Source organism: Panthera pardus, unplaced genomic scaffold (assembly GCF_024362965.1).
Source record: "Panthera pardus isolate Hobbes unplaced genomic scaffold, ASM2436296v1 HiC_scaffold_8, whole genome shotgun sequence".
Taxonomy (NCBI): Eukaryota; Metazoa; Chordata; class Mammalia; order Carnivora; family Felidae; genus Panthera; species Panthera pardus.
In genome coordinates, this window is record NW_026527013.1 from 120,791,583 (window position 1) to 120,816,184 (window position 24,602).

The 24,602-nt window shown below is 45.8% G+C and overlaps 1 protein-coding gene across 1 annotated transcript in view; it reads left to right on the top strand.

Moving 5' to 3' along the window:
* The window catches only part of WIPF3 (WAS/WASL interacting protein family member 3), a 79,473-nt gene that overhangs the window by 32,827 nt on the left and 22,044 nt on the right, over positions 1–24,602 (top strand). The window contains 2 exon segments of the mRNA XM_053896831.1: positions 21,236–21,368; positions 23,438–23,569. Coding sequence (XP_053752806.1) covers positions 21,236–21,368; positions 23,438–23,569 — 265 coding nt within the window.

The window sequence follows — 24,602 nt, forward strand, 5'->3', positions numbered from 1 at the left end:
CTCACAATTCATCCCGCATTCACATCTTGGTAGCGTCTTGCCAAGTTTAAACGCCATTGCACTTCAGACAATTTGTGTATCGCCTGTCTTTACCCTACTTTGATCAACTCCCTAAGGAGGGAGGTCATGCGGCCTTACCCTTCACAGCATGAGCAGCGCCAAGGGTGGGTCCTGGCCTTGGGAGCTTCTCCGGAAATTGGTGTTCTGTGAATGAGAGCGCACCCTCCCAGGAGTTCGCTGGTGACACAAAGCTCATGTTACACAGGCAAGCCACCTGCTGGTGGTGACATCAGCATAAAAAGAATTTGAAAGGTTGAACCAGAGATGTACTCCTCCCAGAATTTTCTCTATATTTATAGAACACTATTCTGAGGCCCTCAAAAGAATTTTCAGCTGTGGCTCTGTTCTTTAATCCTCCGTGAGATTAAATTGGAAGCGAAGATACGGAGTGGGGCGTTCTGGTGTGCAGTATTAACATCCACCAGCAATTATGGGTATTGTTGTTTCATTACAGATAACACTGTGTGGCAACAGGTGGACTAATTTTAACATCCGCTTGACCTTGACACACTGTTCAAATGGGTCAGGGTCAAATTGGGTGTCCTGTTTTACATATGAGGACCTCAGACCCACCGCGGCACGCAGAGGGCCCTAAGGCAGAACTGACCTAAGCCACGGTGTTTGTTCACAATTACCAAGTTCTTGCTGGTAAAGGTTGGAGGTGCCCAGTGGTGGGAGGTGGGTTATAGCTACACGACCTAGACACCGAGTCACAGATTCAGCACGGTATGGGCTGTCCCCTTCCAGTTCGTTTGTTGAAGTCCTAACCGCCAGGACCTTAGAATTTGACTGCTAGGGTGAATGCAGAGAAAAGTAAGGTTAAATGAGGTCATTATGCTGGGCCCTAATCCAATAGACCCAGTGTCTTTGTAAGAGAGGAGATAGGGATACAGACAGGCAGGAGACGGCCGCCTGCAAGCCAAGGAGAGAGGCCTCACAGGAAACCAACCCTGCAGACACCTGGATCTCAGACTTCTAGGCTCAGTACTGTGGGGAAGTAAGTTCCTGTTGTTTAATAAATTCCCAGGCTGCGGGACTTGGTTACGGCCGCCCTGGCAAACGCATACACGATGCCTTCATTCGTCGGCCAGTGCAGAAGCCCCAGCACCTCCACCATCTCGGTGACGCCCCCCTCAGCTACCCCACCGCACCTTGAGGACAGGTCACTTGGGGCAAATCTGGTCCCAGAGCCAGCCACCCCCAGACAGAATCTGCAGCTTGTTTCTTCACTCCCCTGCTGCGTATGCACGTCCTTCCCCCCAACTTCTTGTGCTTTTATCGATCGCTCTGTTCTTGCTTTCTCTGTTTTGTCTTCTTTTGTCTACTGTTTAGAAACACGCAGAATCTCTGATTCGAAGGGGCCTTCTGCCCCTAAGACCTCGTTTAAAGGCCTCCAAAGCCTTTGCTACGAATGACATAAACTGTTGAGGTTGCTGCAGGAGTCATGCATTTCAGAATCAATGGACAGATAACTTCTATTTCTGGAAGCTCGGATCAAGAGTTGTGTCGATTCCGTGCAACCTTAAATCATTTTAGCATCCATTATGGGACGGTCTTCCAGCCATCACGAAGAAAAGCACTCTGCTTGCTCACTGCATAGCCTTTGCTGGCTCCCTTCCCAGGACCTTGCTGTTACTAGCTGATTTCCTGCTGCAGCGGTGGGGTTCAGTTATGGCTGGAGTGCATGGGTGGACCCAGGGTGAGCCTTCGCAGGTCCTGGTGTAGACCTAGCCTGGCGAAAGTACAGAATGGGTTCGGGTCTTTAATGGCACCAGAGAAACCACAAAAAGTGAACGTCAGTCCTCTTTTTTTCTTTTTTTTCCAATCATCTCACTCTCTCTTTTCTTGGTCTCCTTCACTTTTTTTCAGGCCACCTTCCCTCTATTACTTTCTCTCTGTTGCCAGAGTTAGCAGATAAAAATACAAGACGCTTAGTTAAACGTGAATTTCAGTTAAACAGCTGTACTACAACTAAAACAAATCATTGTTTCAGTGTAAGTAGGGAACAGATACGGACATACTTAAACTTGACATTTTTCTTGTTTATCTGAAGTTCAGGCTTAACTGAGTACCCCGTTTTTATCTGGCAACTCTGTCTTTGTCTCGGAATATGTGTTCTTTTGTGTGTTTCTCTTATATATAGGTATGTATGTACATAGAGATGTAGCTGGAGAGAGATATCTCCCTCACAGGCTTTCCTTTTCTGTGTTTTTCCCCTGAAAACCCTACAGGCATACCCCCCACCTTCATTCATATGCACAGCAGTGGTTATATCCATATTTCTCCTTCCACCTTTCTTCATTCTTCCACATCCTTTCCCCTGTTATATATCTCCCTTATCTATCCTTAAAAACTATAGTTTTCCTTTCCCTAAATCTTGGTCACACTTAATAAATAACTTTGTTTCCTTCCAACTTTAAAATATTGAGAAGTAGATGGGGCGCCTGGGTGGCTCAGTCAGTTGGGCGTACGACTTCGGCTCAGGTCATGATCTAGCAGTCCGTGGGTTCGAGCCCCGCGTCGGGCTCTGTGCTGACAGCTCAGAGCCTGGAACCTGCTTCAGATTCTGTGTCTCCCTCTGTCCCTGACCCAACCCCGTTTGTGCTCTGTCTCTCTCTGTCTCAAAGATAAATAAACATTAAAAAAAAGTTTTTTTAAATATTGAGAAGTAGAATCTTTGATAGCTCTCTCTTTAAATATTGGTAAAATAAGGTCATTATCAGCCTTGGTATTCTAATTTGGTTTTTTTTTTCTTCTGATTTATTTATATTTGTTTTGCCTTGCTGGATCACTGGACCTAAACACGAAAATGGGATCATACCCTCATACGGAAGGGTGATGGCATAGGATACAGTCATGTAAGAACCTCATGGGCGGCATAAGAAGTGTGAGGGATTTTTTTTTTTTTTTTACTTTTGTTACCTTTCATTAGTAAATCTTAAAACCTATCAGTCAATAGGCATAAATCCCTCTAATGTCTGTTTTCTTACAAATCATTATGCTAGGCTGTGGGATCGCTAAATCAGTGAAGTCCTTCGGTCTTCCCCCTTGGATAAGACACATGGAAAGATCAGAATCCAAAGTAATATGTATTCATTGCAGCAAAGAATAAAGAGTGTACGGAGAGCCAGAACTGAGTGGCCGCAGACCTTCATCATTAAGGGATTAGGTTAAAATGGCTGCCGGGCTCGCCAGCGTGGAAGACAGAGCAGGGGTGATGAGGGCGCTCACCCTGGCCACTTCCACCTTCTCTCAGTTTGCACCCTCAGCACCTCCCTTATCTCACCCTTGTCCTGGCTCTGCGACCTAGCGCAATTCAACTTTGCTCCCTCATAACCCAGCATTTCAGAAGGGAAACCAAACTGTTTCTCTTTCAGAAGCAATCATGGCACCATTTTTTCCAATTTGAGCAAAACATAAATAAGTGGATTTCTTTTTCTTGATTTTTGTTTCATCATGCTCCACTTCATTCCACAAAAAGTTGACACAGCCGTTGTTTAAAATTCCACAAACTTTTCCTCAGCCCCTTTCACAGTGGTTGGCTTCTGTGGTCTGTTTGTTTGTTTTCCTTTTCTGGCTTATCAGTTGTCTAAATCACTTGTTTGGTAACAAAAAAAATTCAAAAAACTCTGTGCGGGCGTCCTCCAATGGTATCATAAAACACACTTTCTAGATTTCCAACTCTTGCGGACCAGCTGTTGGCCACCGATGGTATCTGGGGCTTCCAACCCTTCCTTGACCTCACCCCTACCCCATGACTTTGATGACTAGAGTGCTTTGATATTATGATTTTCTTTAAAGTGTTTCCATTTAAATACGAGAATCTGAAATGTTTTTGTGCGTGTATGTGGTTTATTTTTAACTGACCGTATTATTCAAAGCAATTTTAGGTTCGTAACAAAATTGAGTGGAAAGAATGGAGAATTTCCTTATACCTCCTGCCCCTGCACATGTACAGCCCCCCTCCACCCCCCCCACTATCAACATCAGATTTTTCATCAAGACTTCTATTCCGTGTTTTGTTAAAGATTCAGCATCTTTGAAACTATCTCTTTGAGGGCATGGTTACCCAAAACGAAGAGAATAACCAAAGATTAGTAGTTTTTAAGTGCTTGTTTAAAAAAATGTTTGTGTATTAATGTTTTACAGTGTCTTACATACTTTCTGCCTGTAGAAGAATTATTGGTTCCTAAAATGGGATTAAATGTACCGGAGATCAAGTGGTAGCTGGCACATCGAAGGCGGTTGACGTTTGTTGACTGTATTGACATTCTATTCCTTGACGAAGCTTGTGACTTCCAGATGCTTTGCCATCTGAACAGTCTTTGGCCTGGGAGCCAGTAGGTTGGTGGTCTTTAAATGGGTTTTCCTGGAGCTGGAGTGCAGCCCCTTCCTTAGGGTGCAAAGGTGACTTCACCGAGTTGCCAAGGGGGGCAGAGCTCCATCAGTGCAAAGGAAGGACGGTGGCTGGGATGTATCTAAATTTGCAGAAGGAATTGTTGCAACAGCCTACCTCACTCTGGTTACATAGAGCCTCATCAGTAGGCCTAATTTTAGGAGGTGTAAGACGAAAATACAGTTGAGAGGAGTGAACTAAAAATAGCCCCCCCCTTTATTCGGCTACAATTCACTCCCTCAGCTGATAAGTCTGTTCAGTTTATGCAAAATTCTTCCCCCTGTCATAATTGCATGAAGACTTTTGACAGTTATTAAGCACAACGCAAACCTCCATCTCGTTTTGATTCAGTGCAGCTGTCATGACCTTCAATTTATTTCTGCCGTCCTCTGGAATTGCTGGCATTCTGTTCAACAGATGCTACTGTATTTTTAAGGGAGCATTTGAGGTGGCCCCATTTTATTAAAAATACGCAGGGAGCGTCATTAATAAGAGTACGTTGTGTGAGGCTCAGGTGGGCCCCTTCTGTGATTCTCATGACAAAAATACTTTTTGCAAAAAAAAGTGGACGCTGTATTTTCATGTTAAAGAACCTAATTTTATTTTAGTGAATATTCGGAGTGTTTATTGTATGGAAGACATTGTGCTGAGCACTGGAAGCGTTGATGAAGACATAACTTCTGCCTCAAGGAACTTGGGGAACTTGGGGAAGACAGAGGTATGTCAAGATGTGAAATATGTGATCTCAGCAACTGGAGTCAGAATTCTTCTTAAGGAAGGACCTGTGTTGGGAACACATCTTGATAAACCCTGGACGGGTTGTGGGGGTGGGTGGAACTTGAAAGCAGGAATGAGGCAAAAAATAAATAAATAAGAATGGCTATACCGCACCACACAAAGCCAGAGGAAGAATGTGCTTCATTCATAAGTAGTTGGGCAGAAGGAAAAGATAGTTAAGAAGGGGGATGGGGGGAAGGGGCCAGAACACTGACTTGAGGTAGGTGGCTACGGAGATGCTGGGCCAGATGAAACCCTTCTGTGTTGTGATGAGCAAAGGCCATTTGAGGGCCAGGGATGCCCAGGGCTCAATGTGGGGTTGTTGATTCTTGGATTGAAAAACCCTCCTGTTCTCCACCCACATTTCAAATAAGTCTGCTAGGTTCTTGAATGATGTGCGTGTTTAGGGGTTTCCCTGAGGGGGTGCAGGGGGGTGGGGTGGAAGAAGAAGGGGAAGGCTCATAGAAGACTTTGACCTGTGTTTCTGAGACCATAAGGAGTAGAGCAGAGACATGATGTGTGAAAGAAGGAACCTGGAAGCAAATGTGCCCACAAGACATAAATTCCCCTGAAACTGCAGAAATCTTTGGGAGGCTTTGGGCTTCCCGAGGGCATCAAGAAGGGCTATGAGCCAGTCTCCTGTAGATCTCCAGGGCTCAGGAACCCCCAGTTGATATCTGCTTATCTAGGTTAAACTTCTAAAATGCGTGGCTATTATATGGTAAGTGGATGAGAGTTGAAATACAGTCAACTCTGACTCTTGGAGTAACTTAGGCTTCTCTGTGAGAGGCTTCATAGCTAGCCCTTGGAAGATAGTCTGATTTTAGTTGGCAGAATAGGAGGAGAAGAGTATGTCCTGCAAAGAGAATGCATGAGTATTAACAATGAGATACCAAGTGCAAGACCCATATAGGGAATGGGGAACAAGGCAGGCACGGGCAGTGGGCAGCATATAAAGTGTTGGGGGTGGGGGAGGTGAAAACATGGAATGTGGTCAGATTCTGGACAGCCTTGAACACCAGGCCTAATGAGTTTTATCCTCATCCTGTGGGTGTCTCATCTAGATCGAAAGAAAATTGGACAATCAATGTGAAAGTTTAACTAAAGAATGAAGATTCTGAAAGCAAGAGGCCCATTAGGAGACCATTTAAATTCATGACTCTCGGGGCACCCGGGTGGCTCAGTTGGTTAAGCGTCCAACTCTTGGTTTCAGCTCAGGTCATGATCTCAACAGTTTGTGAGTTAGAGCCCCGTGTCAAGCTTGGGGCCTGCTTGGGATTCTATCTCTCTCTCTCTCTCTTTTTCTTTACCCTCCCCTGTTCATTCTCTGTCTCTGTCTCTGTCTCTTTCAAAATAAATAAATAAACTTTAAAAATGCATATCACTGAAATAAACAATAAATAAATTCATGACTCTCAGACTTCCCACCTCCTCCTACACACCTGAAGGTTGACGTCCTCCCATCGCTAAGAATGACGTCCTCCCATCGCCGTGGTTTAAGTGGTGTGGGTGAGAAGTGAAGAGTAAGCTCAAAATGTGGTGGTGGAACTAGAAAGGGTGGTAGGAATTAGATATGTTTTGCAAGAGAAGTTGACAGTCAGTGAAACTGACCAGCTATAGAATGTCAAGAGTGTGAAATAGGGAGTCTTGGCTTTGAGCCTATGGGACTCCAAGGAGAGTGCTGAGATCCGTATCACAAGAGGTGTAAGGAGGGCAGGTGTGTGTGTGTGTGTGTGTGTGTGTGTGTGTGTGTGTGTGTGTGTGTGTGTGTCTACACACACGCACACACGTCTTTGGGGGGTGGATGGGACAGAATGAGTTTTGGGGGGATGTGTTGATTTAAGATGTCAATGGAGCCCTTGCGTGGAGATGTTCAGCAGCCAGCTGGAAGCATATGCCTGGAGCTACACACTCAGCACATTCTGAAGTGACCTGTCTATGTTGCATAAATGCCAGCAAGGTGGCTCGAGTAGATTCCAGGTGTTTCTGCTCTGCTGGCACCTTTCTGAGTCTTATCCAGCCAGTAATATGTGGAAGTATCTGGCTTTCCCACTGCTGCTGCTCTGTTCCTGCCCATAAGAGATGCTCAGGGACTGTGTGTTGTTGAATGAGTGAGAGTACTAAGCCTCATGTTGACAAAGCTAGAAGAGTGAGAACAAGAGTTCATATTTTTCTTGTGGATTATGGCACGGAGACAACTTCCTATATTTACTTCTATTTGGCTCTTTGTCCGTATACATATAAATGTGTCAAATGTTTTCCTGATGAAAGAAATATAACTTTACAAAAGAGGTTTAAAAAATATAGGGGCACCTGGGTAGCTCAGTCAGTTGAGCATCCACCTTTGGCTCAGGTCATGATCTCATGGTTTGTGGGTTCAAGCCCCAGATAGGGCTCTGTGCTGACAGCTCAGAGCCTGGACCTGCTTCAGATTCTGGGTCTTCCTCTCTCTCTGCCCCTCCCCTGCTCATGCTCTGTCCCTCTCTGTCTCTTAAAAAATAAAACGTTAAAAAAATTGTTTAATATATACGAAATATATAGAGTCTTAATTCTGCCATCCTGCTTATTTCCTTTTTTCCTTTGTTTTGACCTGTTAGCATAATATTTTATGCCACTTTCTGATTGTCATTTATTTTAGATATTGTTTATCACTTATTCATGTTGGATATTGTCCCCCTAAAGAGCAGCAACCTGAAACTGTCTGTTTTTTCTTTTCTTTTTTTAGAGAGAGAGGGAGAGCACAAGTGGGGGAGAGGGAAAGGGAGAAAGAGAGAATCCCAAGCAGGCTCCACACTCAGTGCAGAGTCCGACACGGGGCTTCATCCCCATGACCGTGAGATCATAATCTGAGCCAAAACCAAGAATCAGACGCTCAACCAACTGAGCCACCCAGGCGCCCCCTGAGGCTGTGTTTGTCGAAAATTTTAGACCAAAAGTCAAACAAATACAAATTGAATTCCTGGCATGCAGCAGCCACTGGGTTGAAGTGGTGAAAAATGAAGGCATTCACACTTACCCCTCAGGGTTGCTGGGAAGGCACACATGTCAGAATAGGTATAGACAGACCAGTACACTGTAAATATTCGTAATTATAGGACTACATTAGGCACAGAGCAGGCAGGTGAGAGAAAGACCCACTGGGGTTTTCAGAAAGTACTTCATGGAGAAGGTGTATTGAAACCAGCGGAGCCACTGAACATTCTCACCCAGAGGAGGGACTGGTGAAAATGGCGTCTGGGAAAGATTTTCTGGTTGTAGGGTAGGGGGTGGTGGGATGGGACAGGGAATACCCAGAGTGTTTTGTAGGGATTGATTCAGCCATGCAGTAGTGGGGAGAGCCTGGCATGGTTGCCCAAATGGGAGGGGATGTTATTCTGGCACTCCGTGGTTTCCACAGGCCCCCTGGGGGTTGTCATTCGGAGTGCTTTATTCTTCCCAGGATGTGTTCCTGTTGGCTGCTTTGCACGCAGTACCTCCTGGCCGACTCACCTGATTCCGTGAAGGTGTCACACACATCCAAGCTAGACGGTTCAGAACTAAACTTAAGTTCAAGATGAGGCGGCAAGGGTGGCGGGGGGGGATGTCAGCCTTTCTTCTTAGGAGGAACATGAGACATGGTTGTTTCTGGGTGTTCAAATTTACTCGTATTGGAAAAGAGTCGCTCTAGGGCCATGAAGTGATAAAGGGTCAGAGAGTCCCTCGGGGGGTAGACAAGCGTGGCCACTAGGGCTGAGAAGCACCTGGTCTCTTGTTGCCCTCAGGATATGTTATCTCTGTTCTGCAGATGAACAGAAATCAGAACTTGGTGAGGAGCCCAGTGGGCACATCAAATTAATACATGCCCATGGTTTAGAAAGGAACCAGTGCAGAAAGGCAATGATAACAGAAGAGCGGCAGCATGAGTCCCGAGTTTAGTGCTCACTTTTTGGTGGGGGAAGTAGGAGAGATGATAAATCTGTTGGGATGTGTTGAGTTGAATGGAGGGAATCCTCTGGAATCCTTATTTTTAACTGTAAGGAAAGGCTGGCTCCCGCTGATGCAAGTCTGATGGCTTCCTCCTTGGATGACTCACTCTACCAAGATCACTTAGCCACTGGCAAACTGAACTCAGATGCTTCCTGAAGTGTTAACTTGGCCAGAAGAGAACAGTAGCTTGTAGAACCTGCCATCGAGCCCAGCCTTTTCCACTATGCCATACTACCTTCTTGCCAACATGCCGGTGACGATGCTCTTAGCGGCCCAACAGCATTAAAAGAAGTGGCCCAAGGGAAACAAAGGATGTGAGCAGCATGGACCACAGAGCTAGCAGGCAGGGTGTAGAGAATCACCTATTGGACAAAGAAGGATTCCTTGGTTGCCCCTCTTCATCGACAGGGCCCAGAAGTAGAGTGCGGTCCTAGGGTGATGACAGAGCTATAGAAGCACATACCCAGAGCAGCTCCGGTCTGGTGTCCTAGGGGCCAACCAGAGAGGTGGGGAAGCAGCTTCTGGAATGGATGAGAATATCACCAGATCCTGACGTAAGACCCTCTCGGTGTTGGTCTAGATCCATTTACATTATCATCTATGACAGGTACAAAGCTTTGAGAACATCTTGAGCTTTCCAGAAATTTCAGAATTTCCCCTCCCCCCCTTGGTTGTTATTCGTGCCCTTTCATATTTGAGCAGTGTTCAAAATCTTTATCCGTTTCAGAGTCAGCAGAGGGAGGCCAGAAGCTGAAAACCCCTGCCTTTCGCCCTGTAGCCAGCAGGGGCATGGAAAAGGAGAGTAGGGGGCTGACTCTTAGAAAGAAAGAGGTGGGCCAGTATGGTCCACCCACAGGAGGTTCCATGTTACCTGACGAGGGAGTTTCAGGTACAGGCTGTTTACGGTTGTGGGTATCAGCCTCGGAGCTAGGGTTACCCTGTGCAGTTTCCATTTTAAGTGCCCTCCATCGTACTCCTGCCAAGACTGCCGCTGGCTCACGTTTGAGGCACCAATCAGACTGCTCTGAGTCCATCACTCAGCCCTGGCAAAGGCCTAGCACTTAGCTCTTCGGGCCCCAGCCTTCTACGCAGCAACACCTGCCCTTCCTTTTCCTTCCGATACCCCCTCCCTGCCCCCTTCTTCCTGCGCTGGCTGTCACACTCCTTGTGAAGCAACATCTACCGCGGTCACAGGCCAGAGGATAATCGGACCACTCCCCCACCCAGCTGCGAGCTTACCATGCATTCCTGGGTTTTCACCTTCGCTATTTGCCCGGGTGGTGTCATTACTAAGAGACTGTAGGGCCTGGTGGCCAAGGGACCCTGACTTGGCCTGGCCTCACCTTTCCACTCTGCCCTCACTAGCAGTAAACAGTGCACCTCATCTGTAAAGTGGACATAATACCCTTAACAAGTACTTACATCATGGGGTGGGCGGGTCAAGTGCCTTTTACATGAGTTAATACATGTCAAGCCCTCGGAACGATGCTTGGCGCGTGCAAATGCCTTCCCGTTTCTTTTCCTCATTGCCGTTGTCATTGTTGTCACCCTATGCATGCTGCGGCCTCTGTACCCAGACTCCAGAGTGACCCGTGTGCACAGCGGAGTAAAAAGAAGGAACCAGGTCTCAGCGAAAGTTGTCTACTTCAAAAGGAAGAGAGGAAGGAATCCTAGGTTTCAGCTGGGGTGAATGAGAGAAAGCCTTTAACGGAAACAGGGATGCCGGAGTGATGTGCTCCCTTTGACAGTGGTGTTAATTTATTAGTTTGCAGATAATCTGGTGGGACGAGAGCATGTTTCTTTTTGGTGGTTCTTTTTGTCTGGAAAAAAAAAAAAAGGAAGGTATGAAACCTCAACCTGTTTTTGAGACACTGTTCAAACTATGATTTATTTATTAGCAATTCCTTGTGCCAAGCCCTGGACTCCTAATGCTGGCCTCTTTGTTTTTTTCTTTTTCTTTTTCTTTTTTTTTTTTTTTTAGTTTCAAGGTTGTTGTTTCCGGGTCCGGCCATGGTTTTAAAATCAGGTTTTCTCATCATTTAAATTTTAGTCTTAAAAGCCTGGGAATATGGGCATCATTGAAAAAGGGAGATGGGTGCTGAATTCAATTCCCATCTCTCAGGACAGAGTAACCAAAGGTTAAAAGGGGTGAAGACAGCTTGAGGAATAGGGGCTTCAGCATAAAGGCAGCAGCTTCCCTTCCTGCCCCTGCATGAGCAGACAGATGTCAGAGAGCAAGGGGCTAAGTTTTATACAAAGTTCATTTGAATAAAGTACTGATAGATTACTCACACGGTTTAAAAAAAAAATAAAAGAGCTGGTGGGGCGCCTGGGTGGCTCAGTCGGTTGAGCATTCCACTTCGGCTCTGGTCATGACCTCGCAGTTTGTGAGTTCGAGCCCTGCATCAGGCTTTGTGCTGACAGTTCAGAGCCTGGAGCCTGCTTCGAATTCTGTGTCTCCCCCTCTCCCTTTGCCTCTCCCCCACGGTGCGCTCACTCACACTCCTCTCTTTCTCTCTCTCTCTCTTTCTCAGAAATAATAAATGAGTAAACTTTAAAAAATAAAATTTAAATTAAAAAAAAAAAAAGCTGGATGTGCCCGTACTAAAAGGGGAACGGCTTGGTTTTTGCATGCAAAGAGTTTCCACTCAAAAATAAGGGGAAATGCAGAAACAAATGATCTCACTTCCAGAGAAGTGACGGTTGGTCTTTTGGCTCTTCTGTAATTAAATCCAGATGCACCTTAAACAAACCTTAAGACTGTGGTGGTAAGATGTTTTCCTCAGGGGAAAGAGGCGGGGAGCAGAGCACCTGGAACTCAAAACGCAAAGTTCGGTGACAAAACGTGAGATGTCCAGATTAGGAGGTTGGATGAGTTTCATGACCATGTTCTACAGCAGCTGGGACAGATATCTTATCAGTGTAGCCACGACATGGGTTTCCAGATACACAGATTTCCAAGAACTGTACCTGGGACCTGAAGAGTTTAGTAGGATGTGACGGGAACTCTGGCGCTGGATATTTTTATTGTTTGAATTTGGGTACCGCTGACCTTGTTGGAGAAAAGAAACAACAGCTGGGCAAGCACCGCCATCAGCACTGTTCCTGGGAATTCGGAGACCCAAGCTTCTGCCAGACCCTCCGTGCAAATTCTGGCAATGCTCAGTCCAAAGTGAACTACGTCCTGCACCTCCTCATTGCTGGGTGTTCATCTGGACCTTCAGACATTTTCTTCTCGCTTATCCTTAACCTCCTACTCCAACGACCAGTTGGCCTACAGCCACCATTTGTCACCGACAAACTGTCCAATTCCAGGACACCAGTATGCATGGATAGCAGTTTCAAAATGGCTAGCCACTCCCTCTGTGGGAAATAACACTATCATATAGAGTCCGGGATTTCTATACAATTCATTGACCTTAATTCTTAAAAGTTTTGATTCATTTACACATTTACTTGTATCACTGTCTTTTTTTTTTTTTTTCGTATGATGCACGGTGAGATTATTTCATTCATTTGTAATACTCTTGGATAATTTTGTCACATTCTGCATTCTTTCCTGGGATATCCCAACTTCTTAAATGACTATTTTTATTTGTGTCCGTACGGTTTACTGTTTACGCCATAAGAGTTTGTGGGTTTTGACAGATGCGTAAAGGCAGTTGTCTGTCATCAAAGTATCTGGGAAATGTGTCACCGATTGGGCCTCCCTGCTCCCAAGAATGCCTGATATGTTTACCTTGACCTTGTCTCTAGTTTTGCCTTTTCTAGAACGTCATATGAATGGAATCCCAGAGTAAAGGTAAATAAATAAATGAGGGGAAAGAACAGTATACAAAAACTTTAATATTTGAGGGGCACCTGGGTAACTCAGGTTAAGCGTCTAACTCTTGATTTGGGCTCAGGTCATGATCTCCCAGTTCGTGGGTTTGAGCCCCACATCGGGCCGCATGCTGACAACATGGAGGCCACTTGGTGTTCTCTCTCTCCCTCTCTCTGCCCTTCCTCTGTTCATGTTCTCTCTCTCTCTCTCTCTCTCTCTCTCAAAATAAAAAGATAAAACTTAAAAAAAAAATTGTTTAAACCTTTAATATGTGAAAGACCTGAATAGTGCCATAGAGAATTACAGTGTGCTTTGGAGAGGATGTGTGGATCATATAAGGAAAAGATTGATTTGGAGAAGCTTACAAGAAAAAAGATTTTGTAAAGTAAATGTGGTTTTGATATAGAGTTTAAAAGAGAAACACAAGGTTGGGAGGTAGGGCAGGGCTGGGGCCAGGGGTGCATGCCCAGAAGAGGCAGAAACGTGAGCAGAGCCTTGGAAGTAGAAAAGGAACGCGGGAGAAATCCGGAGTCGTTTTAATTCCTCGAGAAATACAAAAGAAGGTTGAAAGATTCCTTGGAGGAATGTGGCTGGATTCCTTGATTTGGGGCAGAATGGAGAGTCACTGAAGCATTTTGAGGAGAGTCAGACAACGGGTGCCTTAAATGCAATTATCTGAGGGCAGCCTTGAATAGACTGGGATCTGAGTTGTGGAGACCAGAGGATCACATCCAGAAAATAAATAACAAGGAATGCAGTTTTACCCCGCTATCCGAAGGTGGAGTTCCTTCGAAACATTTTGTAAGCCAAAATGTTGTAAACTGAGGCACCAATTACCATTCACGTATATAGGGCCACTTTTGAGCATTCCCAGACCCCAAATACAACCTCTCTTAGGCTTTTCTGATACCTTAGGACACGTCTGACTAACGGGCACACAAAATAAATCAAGACAAAGCACAGGTGCTCACAGGCACAGTTCAAAGCTGTGGCGGCTGGCTGCTGAGATGCTGAGTGTGCTTCTCAGGACGGAGCTTGGCGGGGCGGTTCTCGCCGCTTGGGGTGCGCGCCGCCTCTGTAAGGCTTGTTGCAAAACCAACACCGCGCGCTGTTTTCGCTTTTCACCTTGCTTCGTGGAAGCAAAAATCCTTTTCCGATTTCTTTCATTTAGTCAAAGTAGGCGCTAATGTAGGTCTTTTGTAAAAGTGATGTAGTGGGGACTTTCAAACAGTGGAGATACCTGTATGTGTATGTGTACATGTGTGTATGCAATACGTGTGTACATACGTATACAACCATATATATACACACACACGTAAACACACACACATAGACACACTCCCTGACAACAGGATCCTGGCGGTCTCACCCATACTGCGTCCCCAACTCCTAATCTAATGGCACAGAGTCGGCACTCAGATCTTAAATATTATTGAGTCACATTAATAACCAACAGGTTTGCTCTATTATTTCTGTTTGCCCTCTTTTCAGGGTCCCTCTCTCCAGCAACTTCTGTAAACTACTCACAGATTCATTTTGCTGTGATGTGGATAAAATAGCTTTTTATTTTATTTTATAATTTAAAGCTGTGTTTTTGCCCAACGTCCAATCCACAATCCGTCTGTCGGCTGCCTTTTTAAATGTATGGCTCCCGTGTAGTTCAATATCTACTCCCTGCCTCTGAAACCCATCCCACGGGCCCTGCTGATACATGCCTCAGATCCCTCTTTCTCCATATTTCTTTATTGCTACTCTTTCCTTTCCCAAACTGTATTCTTCTGTTTTCTTCCGATTATTCCCTACTGAAGGAACTTGGAATTCATATTACAATCAAACTTATCAGTGTTGCCAAAACAAGCACCAGAGGTAAAGCTTATAATTAGGGAGGGACTGCCATATAGTGGAACTGCTTAGCTGGTGTGGGTAGGAAAATGCTGGCATTTATAGGTAAACTCAGCTTACAGAAATGCAGTTAAGCCCAGCAGAGCATATTAATGGAGGCTTTGAATTTTTTGTCCCAAGTGAGATGGAAAAACACTGCAAGTTTTGAGCAGAGTGACATAATCCGGGTGGCAGGTGCTCTAAGGGTGAGCATGTGGCTCTAGGAACAAAAAAGGACTCTTCACCTGGCCTTCCAGGATCAGAAGTCCTCCTGGAATATAGCCAAGAGACAAGTGTAAAAAGAGCAGAGAGATTAGCTCAAGCAAAGGCCCAGGGGTGAGCTCCAGCAGGGAATGCTGGAGAAGTGGAGGGCCTCGCACAGTGTGAAGGTATTTGAACTTGATCCTGAGGGCCGTGGGGAGCCAGCAGAAAGTTTTGTGGTGGGGAAGGCCATGACAAGTGACATGTCCCTTATACAGTTCATTCGGAGAGCTGAGTGGAGGAAAGCAAGAAAACAGGAGACATGAAGACCAGATGATGGAATCCCAAGGTGATGGTGGCCTGTGTAGGGGTGAGAAAGTTTTCCTTTTTTCCCCCCCTCTAGGTTCTTTGGCTGGTGTACTAATTAAGTTGACGTGAGACAGACTAACGGGAGAGAAACGAGCTTATTTTGAATGTACAGAAGCTCATAGAAATAGGAAATTCAAGAAAGTGGCCAAAGCAGGCAGCTTGTAGACCTTTTATTTTATTTTTTTTCAACATATGAAATTTATTGTCAAACTGGTTTCCATACAACACCCAGTGCTCATCCCAAAAGGTGCCCTCCTCAATACCCCTCACCCACCCTACCCTCCCTCCCACCTCCCATCAACCCTCAGTTTGTTCTCAGTTTTTAAGAGTCTCTTATGCTTTGGCTCTCTCCCACTCTAACCTCTTTTTTTTTTTTTTTCCTTCCCCTCCCCCATGGGTTTCTGTTAAGTTTCTCAGAATCCACATAAGAGTGAAAACATATGGTATCTGTCTTTCTCTGTATGGCTTATTTCACTTAGCGTAACACTCTCCAGTTCCATCCACATTGCTACAAAGGGCCATATTTCATTCTTTGTCATTGCCACGTACTACTCCATTGTGTATATAAACCACCATTTCTTTATCCATTCATCAGTTGATGGACATTTAGGCTCTTTCCATAATTTGGCTATTGTTGAGAGTGCTGCTGTAAACATTGGGGTACAAGTGCCCCTATGCATCAGTACTCCTGTATCCCTTGGGTAAATTCCTAGCAGTGCTATTGCTGGGTCATAAGGTAGGTAGGCAGCTTGTAGCCTTTTAGACGAAGAAACAGTACGTTTGTAAAGAATCAACAAGACAAGGAAGTTTAGGCTTGGGGTAGTTAATTGGAAAAGAAGTAACAAGGTTTGTTTACACAGCCCTCTCAGCCTTGAATTCCCTATCGATGACGATAAGGATGCCTCCTTTCCTCCTGGTACAAGGAGGATACTATTCACATGGGAAATTTATCTCCTGCTAACAGGGGAACAAAGGACGGTCAGTGTCCTTGCATTGGCGATTTCCTATATCCCTTTAATTCAAAATAATCAATATGCCAAAGTGGTATATTTTGGAGCAGCCTGGGAGGAATGCCATCACCTGCATTAAGTCAGCATTGCAGGGATGCAGAAAAGGAACCAGGTTCCAGAGAGATCACTCAGGAAGAATCCGTAGGAGCTTGGGACTTGAGTAGCTGTTGGGAATGAGGAGAAGGGAAGGGTCTGAGATGGCCTCCAGGCCCCTGGGCCCAGGCCCCTGGGCCAGCCTACAGCAGCCAGTCATCCTGGGGAGGAGATGACTGTAGGGGATGTCCTTCACTGAGGGCGTTGAGAATAGGAACAGATACGCCTAGAGCCCCAACAAAAGGGCCTTTAATTCTGCTTTCCCGCCTGTTAAAACACAAAACTCAACTGAGTAAACATAAAGATCTAATACGCTTTATTCAGTGATTCAGGAATCAAGGAGCATCCCTTAGAGCAAATAGAAAGGAGATCGGCAGAGCTATACCAAGTGGTAAAGACAGAAAGAGGGTGGGACAGGGAAGTCATAAACAAAGGAAAGGAATGTTTCAAGCAAGCAAAGGGCGAAGGGAAGGGCAGGGATCAATCACACAAATTACCTTATGGGTGCTGGTAGGATAATTCCAGATCCAACTGGGGAAAGTTCACATTCCCGGGAAGGGCTGAGACTGCAGTTTTGTCTTGGTCTGCTCTCTTGGGGACAAGTGGCTCCGTTTGGGACCTGTTGTGCTGTTTTAGCCCTCCCTTTAAAGGAGGTAGCCCTGCGTGAGGTAGCTCTGTCCTCTAGGGACCAGTCACGGTCTGCATGCAGTGGTTCAGGAAACCAGGCTTTAGTAAAGGAGGTTAGAGGGTCCATTCTTCTTGCTTGTGGATTTTAATTGCCTATTTGGATTTCTGAAAACGAGACCTACCGCTGTTGGATCCCAGTACACCTCCTTCTGGAACAGCCTGACTTATGCACATTTGGGGTGTCAGGAATATTGTGTCAGTTAATTTTCTGTGAAAATATTTTGTGTCTCTCTTTGGGATCCCAGGCTCTCTGTGTTCTCCCACATAAAGACGGTAATGGCAGGCGGGAGGCAGTGCGGGCTGTCCTGGGGGTTCAGGTTTGGTAACGGGATCCCAGGACGCTGGCTGCCCCCAAGTTTGGAGAAGGCGGGAGTGGGCTGAGGGCCGAGGTAATGGGCAGGCTGTGTGCCTGGACACCTGAGAACTAATTTTAGGTTTAGCAGCCACATTGGAGAATGTACCTTTAGGAAACTGCGAGGCTGACATTGTGCGAATACGATAGGATTTAGAGCATCCTTGAGATAGACAGCCTGCCAGATTTGGATTAACTGGCTGGGGTTTTTTTAATTGGTGTTTCTCACAGAAATCGGCATGAATCAGACAGATGCAGTAATGGCATATGGCAGCAAAACGACAGACAGCAGGACATGCAGCTCAAGGTTTTGATCTGGGCTGGACTGCCATCCCCCACCCCATCCCTCCACCCCCGTCCAAACCCCACTGGAACATGATGGACTCATTTGCTGAGATGACAAAGGGACATGCAAAAGCTTTTCTAATTTATCAGGATGGGAGGACAGACACTTCACCACCTTGGCCTGGTCAGAACTGTCTTTGTTTTTGTCTTTGTGATCTTACTGGCTCACTTGGGTCCTTCAGCCTTTGCACGGCTCGGGATGGGCTAATTTGCATTGCTGTTCTGCTACGTGGCATCTTTTTGGGGTTCACGCTATTGCATTTGGAGCTCACTACTGGGGAACTGAGTCCACAAAAGGTTTATGTGGAACTCAACAAATTGCCACACTCAATAACAAGGTTAAGAAAGAACAAGAGCAAACATCGAAGGAATGTTTTGGTTTCGGGTGTGTGTGTATGTGTGTGTGTGTGTGTGTGTGTGTGTGTGTGTGTGTACACACACATGCACCCTTGCACATGCACGTGGGGCGAGGGGGACATGTTTGGTAGCTATATTTGTCACAGGACAAGTGTCCAGGAGTGGCTTTCTCTCTGTTGATTATATTTTTAGTGAGTTGCTAATAACCAGGATTTGCATAGAATAAAAGAACCAGTGAATATTTGGAAATCTTCCCTCTTCTGTTTCTGTGCCCTGTAACCACAGTAACAAGACTTCATAGGGTTTTTTAAGAAGCAAATTATGATTGAATTGCTAATAAAATATTGCAGATGGCGTAGAAATGACTGCCACTGAGTAACACAGTTTTCAGTGTGCACATGAATATGTCCTTAGATGTCCTTTTGTGCAAAACCCATTAAGACTAAATCTACGTGGTCCCCTTAGCCCTGAAGTTATTCATTCTGGACCTCACCAGAGAGGACGGACTGATGCCATATCCATATCAGGGGAGGGAGAGCCCTCTAGTGGAAAATCATCAGGGTAGACAGTACAGCAGGAAAGAAAGCCAAGAAGTCAAAGAAGGAATGTTCCATTTAGTCCCGCAAGTTGAACTGCAGCATGTAAACATGATGTGACTCGCCATGTCCTCCTGCTGACTTGGAAAATGTTTATCAAAAAATCTTGGCATGTGGAATCATCAAGAATATATTGAGGCCTGTGCTAAGTAGGTACTCAAAGTCATTATCCCAAGGGCTCTTAATGTTCTTCATAGCCCTCACCTAAAAAGTTTGGGATGGGCAAGATCAGGGGGTAGGGGATACATTTTGGTGATAAATTAAAAAATCAAGTTTAAATTAGATGAGATGATCGGGGGCACCTGGGTGGCTCAGTTGGTTGAGCGTCCCACTTCAGCTCAGATCACGATCTCGTGGTTCATGAGTTCGAGCCCCACATCGGGCTAGCTGCTGTCAGCTTGTCAGGGCAGAGCCCACTTCAGATCCTCTGTCCCCCTCGCTCTGCCCCTCCCCAGCTTGAGCTCTCCCAAAGATAAATATTTGAAAAAAAAATTATATAAGATGACCCACTTGCCCGCGGTGGGATTATTAGCGACAAGGTTTGTTCCTGGGTCCAGCTACTTCTTTGAACAGAAGAACACACCGTTCTAACCCTTGCCGTCCCCAAGGCTGTCACCTGAGTTGAGCCATGATTATCATTATAATGCACTGTGTTATTTATCTTGTAACTAGGAAGAAAGCTCCAAAGCACTTTCTCTCCCTAACCTCTGAAAATAATACATGTCTGAGATTGTGATGCTAGATTTTTGCAAAAGTTTTCATACCCTCTTGACTGGGTCATGATATTTCCCTTGGCCTTTTATTCCTGCCATGAACTACTTGTAAATAAAATGAGAGGAAACTTTAAAAGATTTCAAAACTTGGCATTTTAAAAGGATTTATGGATATTAATGGTTTCTATTGATAGACTTTAAAAGCATGTTGTGTGAGAAATGCCCTGCTGTACGTGTGCATTAATAATGCTTTCTAAAAACGTGTATCATCAGGGCTGGGGCCCCTTGCTCAGCTCTGTTACTGACTATTGTCCATGGGCCCCCGCCCTTCAAGGGTTCAAAAAGCTTGTTTCCGGGCAGCAAGAACCCAGCTTTGAAGCTTATGTCCTTCAAAGCCCATGGAAGATACATCACCAGGGCAGTAGAGGCAGCCAGTGAAAACACACCCTCAGCACATTTTAGCTAAAACCACAATTGCCTTTGTTTCTAGTCTGTGACACTGGAGAGTCTCTGACTAAATAGCCAACAAAGCTGGATTGTCCTTTTCTGAACGGAAAATGGCTACTGCAAGGATTTGTAAATCCTGTCTCTACTTCGAGGACCATCTCAAGGTCTCTTATCTTCCTTTGCAGCCTGGCAAATATGGCCACTTCTGAACTCTCGGTGACCTTCCTCTCTGTGGGACTTGCATCATATGTTTACGATGTCATGGCTTAATTCCATGCATGTGCGCCCTGTCCCTGGCACGCCCACAATGCCCTTGAAAGCAAGGTCAATGTACTCTACGTCCTGGGTCTAGTTCACGCGCTCATTCATTCGTCTGGTAGTCGCTGCGCCTACCTGTGGCCAGGTCCTGTTATACCCTCTGGAAATAATTTGTGAACAAAACGAACAAGGTCTTTTTCCTGACAGAGTCCTCTGGGGGTGGTGAACCCTCAACTCGTAACCACAGATGGAAATTTTCCGCAAGGAGAGACAGATACAAGTTTACGTCAGGCGATAGAAGTTAGCAGAGGAAAAAGGAATAGGGTACCCTTAGAGAGAACACCGGGTGGCCTTGCTTAGATTGGGGGGGGGGGTCAGAAAAGGCCTCTGAAGTGGTGCTATTTAAGCCAAACACCGAAGACACATGGTCTCCCCCAAATAGCAAGAGCTAAGAAGTATTTCTGGCTTTGAGAAATGTTTAACTAGGTCTCGGTTCACATGGTATAAACCTTCTAACTGTGTTTCCTCCGGACTCTATCTTCCAGCACAACCCAACCCCTCCTCTTATTTGCCACCAGCCTACATATGTTCTTTCTGGTGCTCCCTGGTTCTACAAGCCCATGGAGACCCCTACCATGTCAGCTCACGCGAAAATGGAAGTGTTTAAAAAAAAAAACAAAAAAAAAACGAGATTCAACAGAGTAAATGTTAAAGATCTTATTTTATCCAGCGATCCATGAATTGGGCTGCATCCCATCCAGCAGAGAGAAGAGAGCCCCAAGAAGCTGTGCAAATCGAAAGACGTTTACAGGCAGAAAGGAGCCGACGCAGGAAGTTACACTAGCAAACAGCGGATTGTGTTATTACATGCGGTTCTAATCAGATCCCTCTTATTCCCTTACAGGTGGGTACAGACGCTTCCAGCTTGAGAAAGGCAGACCCCAAAGGTCGGAGCGCTCTGTTGGCTGATATCCAGCAGGGAACTCGCCTACGGAAAGTCACACAGATCAATGACCGCAGTGCCCCACAAATTGAGAGTAAGTGAGCGGCGGGGCTAGGCCTGCTGTGAGGCAAGGGCAGGCCACGGGAGGCTCAGCCAGGCACCGCTGGCCTGCTCAGGGAAGTTACCCAGCGCCCACTTTGGGCCATAGCAGACTTGCTCAATGCACAGGCCACGTGGGTGAGAGAATCGGAGCTTCCTTTTCAGGTCGGCAGATGATCCACGGTGTATCTTCTACCCCTGTTCAAACGCTAAACAAACAAAAACGTGGTGGGATAGCTTCTTTTGAACCGTGACAAAATCCACATAATATAAAATTCACCGTTTTAAGCACCAAAGCGTCCAATTCCGTGGCATTTACCCATTCACAATGTGGTTGCAGCCATCACCCCCGTCTCCTTTCGGAACGTTTTCATCACTCCACAAGGAAACCCCACACCCGTTAGCAGTCACTTTCCATTCTGCCTCTCCCCCCATCCCTGGCAGCTACTAAATCCACTTTCGGTCTCTATGGATTTGCCTCTTTGGGCTATTCATATAAATGGAATCATACACCCTGTGGCCTTTTGTGACTGTCTCCTTCACTTAGCACACTGTCTTCAAAGTTCATCCATATATAGCACGTGCCAATGCTTTACTGTTGACTAATATTCCACTGTCTGGCGATTTCACTTTGCGTTTATTGACCGTGCGATAACCTCTAAAGATCACCTACCCTGCATCCTCATAGCCCTCAAACTCAGTGAGAGAAAAATTAAAGTGTCATCATTAAAATATGCCACGTTTTTGTTTTCACGAGGAAAAAGATGTGCTCAGAATTCTCTCATAGGGTCAGATGACTGCAGCTTTCTATGTATAGAGTAGAGATGATCCAGGCTGAGGCCTGATTCTGCTACCCGGCAAATCTGGGGATTTCTCTGAGGTTCAGTCTGCTTATCTACAAGATGGGGGAAGATGATCATACCTGCTTTTTTGCTTTTTTTCATCAAGATTGCTGAAGGTAGAAATAATACATGCGGAACTATTCACCAATGTCGTCTCTTATTATGTCTTCATGTAGTTTTCAATGATGCACGTGATGGTAATTCCCAAGGATAGTCCTAAAAGTATAATTGTATCTAGTATCTGTAACTATATATGTTAATACACAAGGATAGACAAATTATTTTAGAGTATTTTCAGCAGTTGCAATAAAAATTAGTTTCCAGTTGGACCCGCTATCTAATTGGTTAAGCCCAGTTACCAGACAAACCCATTTGATCGGAACACTCGTTTCCTAATCATGCCAGTGAATAGGTAAATGTATATTAATACTCAGAATAATCTAAACCCATTCATCCACCAGTGGGCACTGTGCCCTGATTTCTCTGTGCAAGTTAGCTGCAGGCTCTGAACATTTCTTGCTAGGAACTCTTCCCTAAGCCGAACGTCTTCTCATCGTACACAGTTGGTCATCACACACGTCTGGAAGGCTGGAATTAGTGACCCTTGTCCCCCAGGGTTTCACGAGCTTTCTCTCCTGTAGAAGAAAAGATTCAGGGAAGGGTAGGGGGCTCAGGGAGTGAGAGCCAGGGAGACAGAGAAGGAAAATGCCAAAGCACAAATCATTGCAGACTTTCACTTCCTGCTTGCCATTCTGGGCCAGACTCTGTGGACAAGAAGTTAAAATTACCGGCTGAACTGAATCTCTGGGTTTTCTCTGTCTGGTCCTCCCACAACAACCGTCGAGTTGAAAATAGGGCCGGCGCCACACCTGCAGTGTGTGAGCGTTCTCATTCGAAAGGTGCTGCCGGTTCCCCTGCCGGCACCTACGGAATGGCAGCGTTTAGGCCCCTTCGTTTCGGCCACTCTTCAGGGTACTCGGCTGCTGATGGTCAGTTGCGTGGTTAGGTCCAGAGGGAACAGCAGACAGCACGAGCTGCAGGAGTCTGCGGGGCATCCGGGCAGAGGGCGTTTGGGAATGATGCCCACTAGAAGGGGAAGGCTGGAGGTGGGGGAACGAACGGAAAGGCTGCCCCAGGCGGTGCTGGATCACGGTCCCGGGATGAGAACTGGCGGCTCAGCTCTGCTCACAAGTCCTCACCCACCTGCCTCTTCTCTGCCAAGGTTCTAAGGGAGGCAACAAAGAAGGAGGAGGTTCTGCAAACTCTCGAGGCGGAAGCACACCCCCAGCCCTGGGAGATCTGTTTGCCGGTGGCTTTCCAGTGTTGCGTCCAGCAGGCCAGAGGGATGCAGCAGGTAAGGGACAATTCAGACTGGCTGCCTCGTGGTCTTTCCCTCCTTAACGTGTGGAACCAACGGGGCGATCCTCACGTGCCAGGAGGGTGGTGACGTGTTTTTAGTGAAAAGTTGTCTAGCAGTAGATCATGGATTGGGGAGCACGTACTGAAAGTATCCAAAGCATCATGCTCAAGGGGTCTTGGAAGTCATCCCTTTGTAATTACTGAAGAATGATTTGCCATTGTGTGTAGTGTTTTGCAAAGCTGTGATTGGGGCTCAGACGGCAAAGTACAGATGAAGGGTATAAATCGCGTTGGAAAATCATAGTGACATCACTGTAATGTGAGTCATTGTATCAGTTAGGCATTGCTGTATAACAAAATAGCCTAACACTTACGGGCTTTAAATAGCCACTTATTTCGCTTATAGTTAGTTCTGTGGTTGGCCATTTAGGGTCATCTCAGCTTGGGTAATTGGCTTTGGCTAATCTTACAGTTCTTGTATCTTTGGTGCCTCAGCTGAAATGACAGACCTGACTGATCCATACAGTCTCTCAGTATCTAGCAGACTATTTGGGATTTTGTGCGTGTCGGTGGCAGGGTTCCAACAAAGAGGACGGAAGTGTATAAAGTCTCTTAAGACTTAGTCTGAGAATTGGCACAATATCTCTTCCTACCGCATCCTCTTACCCAAAGCAAGCCACAGGGCCGGCCCGGAAACAAGGGTGGAGAAAGACACTTCGCCTCTTGATGACAGGATCTGTAAAATCACATTTCAAAGATACAGAATCAGGAGGGAGTGGACAAGCAAGGCCATTTCTGCAACCAGTCTACTGCAGCCATTTGTGTGTTAGTGGATATCAGATGTTTTGAAAGCATTGCATTAAAATTGGGCAAATATATACTTATTGTGGGTAATGGGAATATTTTTCCTATTATTGTTCTCTTTAGCCAGCAAGCTGAAATAAACTCCAAGAATTTCATTAATCAGGGAATATCAAGCCCCAAGCATTGCTGGTATAGAATCTTCTACCATGTGTCTTTGCTAATAA